Source organism: Carya illinoinensis, chromosome 4, assembly GCF_018687715.1.
Source record: "Carya illinoinensis cultivar Pawnee chromosome 4, C.illinoinensisPawnee_v1, whole genome shotgun sequence".
In the NCBI taxonomy this organism is placed as follows: Eukaryota; Viridiplantae; Streptophyta; class Magnoliopsida; order Fagales; family Juglandaceae; genus Carya; species Carya illinoinensis.
In genome coordinates this window covers 17,486,000-17,490,858 of record NC_056755.1, presented here as the reverse complement: position 1 = coordinate 17,490,858, position 4,859 = coordinate 17,486,000, and the positions used below count along the sequence as shown (strand labels likewise).

The window sequence follows — 4,859 nt, the reverse complement described above, 5'->3', positions numbered from 1 at the left end:
CTCAGCAATTTAGTAACGAGTCGACGGGGCAAAAAATTTACTAACGTCATGAAAAACAAAACTAATCACCAAATACATAGATACACGCACTTTTCTAATGATAAACAGTCACAAGCAATCATTACTACACCAGATGATTCTTCCTTCCATTCATACAATCAAACTTCCTAGAGGCCCTTCCTTGAATGCCCCTACTACAAATATCACAAGGTTTCTTGAGCCCCACGCTTGGCTATCTTCATTGCTTTGCACAAACAATAGAAAACTAGGGACTAGTTCCTAGAATTTGTTTTTCTACAGTGTTCTATAGGCTATCTCCATCATGGTTAACTTGAAAATTCTTAAAGTCTTCTTATTGAGAAAATTGACTTTAAGAATCGCAAGTAAACTGTTAGGGATAAATTTGACTGGATTCAGCCCCTTGAAAACTTATCACTAATAGTAAGGGAAGAGATAAAGCCAATAATCTAGCCAAGAGATAGGGCTAAGAATTTAGTAAGAGATGAGGCAAATTAACTCAAACCCCTAAAAAGAAATAGCTTCATAAAGTAAGTAGGACTCAATCACTCTAAAGAAGGAAAATAGATCTCTATATAAAGAGAAGATCTCTACAAATTTAGGAGCATTTCTCGATGACTTATCTAGGCACAATCTCCACCACAAACAGTGGCTCAAAAGGATCTCTTTCAAGGGCGGCATCATCTTCAACCCCTGAAATCCTAAATTTCTCTATTGTATTGATAGATACATGAGACTATGGGAGATTGTAAAATCGCCTATTATAGTGGATTTTATCTCCAAACAACGCGTAAGCGTAGGCTTTTATGCCAAACATGTGAACCTCTGTATCTCTCTATTTATTTATATTCACTTATTTATTATTTATTGTCATGGATGAATGCAAAGAGAACTGTATCAACGCCCAAATCCTCATCTTGGGCTGATGATAATTTTTTCCTTCATTCCAACCTGTTTCACGAATTTATGCATTAACAAAGAGGAATAATAATATTCAAATTGGATGTAAGAATATGGTTTTCTGAATAGTATAAAAGTGTTTGTGAATAGTTGTAAAATGTTTTTCTTTTTATGCTTTGATAAAGTTTTAAAAATATGTTGAACCCATTGAAAGAATCTCTGGATGTGATGAATGAAATACCTTTGACTCAAATGTCATCTTTGACTTGGGGTTTGGGTGCTTGGCCAATAAATCCAATAATTTTATTTTTCTTGGCAATAACTAGTCCAATAATTGATCAGTATGCTCCATATTGACGTTTCATCTAATAAAGACTTGGCATTATCTCAACTATGGATCTATTAAACAACCTTTGACAAAAGCATTGACTGTGCAAAAGGAAAAAATAGATTTTATTAATCATCCTTTTAATTATCATCCTTTCATCGCAATCTAACGTGGATGAAACATGATAGTTAAAAGAATAACCGTTCTCAACAAAAATACACCATGGTCAAAAGCTAATTTAATGAAACTATTAGATCGGATTGAAATGAATCATCTATACATAATGCAGGAGAAACTGATAATATCAGATTGAGTAACATATGTATGTTCTATCACAAAATTTACATGCGGATCTCCACCAACTTTGTCCCCAAAGGCTAAACTTCAAGTATATACAAAGGGATCTCTTCCTTTTTTTGTTGCTGCTGCTGCTGCTGTTGCCGCCATAATTCCAGTTGAATAATGCTGCACTTGAGACTTCTTTCTTGAAGCTGCTCACAGATAATCACCAGGAAAATTTATAAAGGATCGTTAAAACCCTGCATGCATTCAACAACTTTTGGACCCTATGTTTGATGCTATGGTTTTATAATTTTGGCTGATAACACATGTCCCTTGTCTTTTAATTCTTAACGAATGCAAAACCAATTGATGAAATCCAAGAACTTTTGAAGTGGCGGGGCACATATTCAACACAGTTTTGTTCTGCCCAACCATATATGGAGAAAGTCTTAATGAGAATTAGGTGGTTTGATATATGGAGTTCCTGAATATTTGGTATTCATCAATTACCTCGAGGGTAGATGTGGTTCTAAGAAGTTCCAGACACTCCTCTAAAAGCAAATTTTCTTGAGCAACGACCTCTGCTAATTCGGATAGCAGGGTAACAGTGTTCTCAGCCTGTTTGATAGACAACCTCAAGTAAATCCATATGACATATGTACAAGGCAATAAGCATCAAAATGGAACAGCTTTAACATACCGAGGGTGCAAGATTAGTACAAATCGACTTGATGGAAGTTGTGAGATCCAATGCCCTTCCAACTGTAATTTTAGCTAATTTTATGTCCAACTGAAACAAACATGCAGTTGTGTTTAACAAGAATTCACATTAGGTATTATAAACTGCCTTAAAAAAGGGAAAATGCTTACACTTGAACCATCTGTGAGGGGTACTCTGCTGACAACAGCGCGCAGACACTCAACAGTCCTGGAAACTGCTGATATGTGTGGCCTTTCCATATCTCCCCAGGCTTCCAATAGCTTAATCTACACAAATGATCACTTCTTGGTCTCCATAAAAAATATCATTCTGACGGATCATTTATGATTTTCAATTTCAGGGCAAGGAAATTGTATCATGAATGGTTTACTACTTACTTGGGAAGAGAGTATGTTGTTCAGCTTCATGTCAAGCCTTTCCTTCTCAAGCTGTAATTTTTTCTCTGCCACAGAATGCTGCAACTTTGTGAGAGCATCCCAAGCACAATTAAATTTTCTCTGCACACAAAAAACTGAAAAATAAGAATAATTTTCAACTAAGATTGATGCCACCCTGATAACCATACGGAAATAAGATATAAATCCTGCCTCGTTCTAACTAGTAAATTGCAGGAACAAGTGTAATCCCAGATAATACGACTTGTTTATAGAGCTGGAGGGCAAACATCACCCATATATAGGATTGATATGAGATAAACTCAACCTGTGTGGAATAGTTCTTACAAAGGAGGATTGCAATTTACACTTACAGTGCCCTTATGCATGTGAGAATGATTTCAGAGGTTCCCACAAATTCAAGATACTCTTCGAAAGTATGTGTTGCTGAAATATCTTGGCACAAAGCCACGATTCATACATAAGCTGAAAACCAAAATATACCGATCAACAAGATAAGAGCCATGCACAGTACCTCTGCCTGAATGGTTATGCTCCCATTCACAGCCCCAGCTCTAGCATTGGCATACCGCCATAGCAACAACCGATTATAAAGTAGCCGAAGTTGATGAACGTTTTCTAAATTACCCGGCTGCATCGACAGCGAGCTAGATGAAGAAGATTTCTTACGTTTAAGCAAGTCCAATCCCATGTTGAGCAATTTCTCCACGCCCGTTGCCCTCGAGGGACTGCTCGGAGGCTTCAAGCTCGAGAATGGCATCGATTTCCCCTTACTTTCCACTGACATTAATGGCGGTGAGCCGGATCGCCCCGGCGACAATGCCCACTGTGACTTGGCACCCGTAAACGAATTCACCCTCTTGATTGCATTTCTTATGGTAAACTTGTTTGGCCCTGGAAAATTATCCGACGATACTGGGTTCGGAATATTCAAGTCTGAAACGCGCATTGCAGATATATCCTTCATATACCTGGAATAAACTTCCGTGTCGAATTTACGCAAGCGTTCCGAACCTTTTCCGATAGCTGGAGAACAGAAAGCCACGCCGGAACCCATATCGCAGCACTCTGGGTCCACTTCCAAAGTGTTGGTAAAAGAATCCGAGTTTCCAAATGTTTTCCGGAACATCTCATTTTCATCTATGGACAATCTTCCAGGAAGAATACCCGAAGTTTTAGACGACGAATTCAATGACGAAGAATGATGAGAACTTTTTCCCGGAAACGCTAATTTTCCCGTATATCTCATAGACCCTCCAAGACTTGGTCTGTGATTTTCTTTGGTGCTGATCTCCTTCTCTGTCTCGAACCTACTGAACTCGCTGCAACTTGTTTGCCTACCAAGGAAAGGGCCGTCGGGTCCTTTCGCCGTTTTCTTCTCATTTTTCTCGTCTTTCAGCCTCTCATTTCCAATATGATCGGCCAGAGTACCCGAACTCTTCGTTGACTTAGACGACGACGAAGAAGAAGAAGAAGAGGAAGTAGCCAATGAAGGCCATAGTCCATGTAGGATTCCGGATTCCTCAAGGCTCCGTTGCCTGCGGGGATTAGTATTGGTGGAAGCATTGGGTTTGCGTCGAATAGGTGAGAAAGATTGACTGTTTGGAGATGGGAGTCCCGTTGTTTCCTGCGAGGTGATAACAGAAGTTGGAGAGAGAAACCGAGAGCTCACCTCGCGGGATCTCGGTCTTCGGGGTTTCGAAAGCATCACCTCCGCCCCCTGCTCGTTCTCATTCTTCTTCATGCTCTTCGTTTCCTCTGGGAGAGAGACTGGAAATCAGCGAGGCCCAGGAAACACAGAGATATGGAGATAGTTACGAGGTACAAGTATTCAGGATTTCTTGGGATTTTGCTTTCAAAACATTAAAAAAAAAAAAAGGGATAGCATGAAAAACAAACGCAGGTAAAGTGGCTTGCTTATTTATATATATATATATATATATATATATATATTAATTTTTAATAATAATTTTTGTTATCTCCGTTTACTTATTAATGTGATAAATTTTAACTCACTTTATGCAAGTATTCATACTTTGCTTGGATATACGTTATAAATATTTTGTTAAAATTTAAATAAAATATTAATATAATATTATTTTTATTTTAAAATTTAAAAAAATTAGAATAATTATATAAAATAAAATAATTTGATTTGACGTTAACCCTGTCAAAAAACAAGATTACATATACAATTCCCGGTTTTACTCCATTT

The 4,859-nt window shown here is 37.8% G+C and overlaps 1 protein-coding gene across 2 annotated transcripts; it reads right to left on the bottom strand.

Moving 5' to 3' along the window:
* Nucleotides 1-1,483: 1,483 nt before the first annotated feature.
* LOC122306931 (QWRF motif-containing protein 3-like) lies at nucleotides 1,484-4,523 on the bottom strand. Of its 2 annotated transcripts, none has more exons than XM_043119505.1 (6): nucleotides 3,159-4,523; nucleotides 2,627-2,746; nucleotides 2,399-2,515; nucleotides 2,229-2,318; nucleotides 2,039-2,146; nucleotides 1,484-1,737 (listed from the first exon to the last, which is right to left on the bottom strand). In XM_043119505.1, the coding sequence occupies exons 1-6, from the start codon at nucleotides 4,386-4,388 to the stop codon at nucleotides 1,624-1,626; spliced, it is 1,779 nt and encodes a 592-aa protein (XP_042975439.1). In that variant the 5' UTR covers nucleotides 4,389-4,523; the 3' UTR covers nucleotides 1,484-1,623. The 2 variants fall into 2 exon arrangements, with proteins under 2 accessions (XP_042975439.1, XP_042975440.1); XM_043119506.1 differs by having other exon boundaries at nucleotides 1,646-1,785.
* Nucleotides 4,524-4,859: the final 336 nt, after the last annotated feature.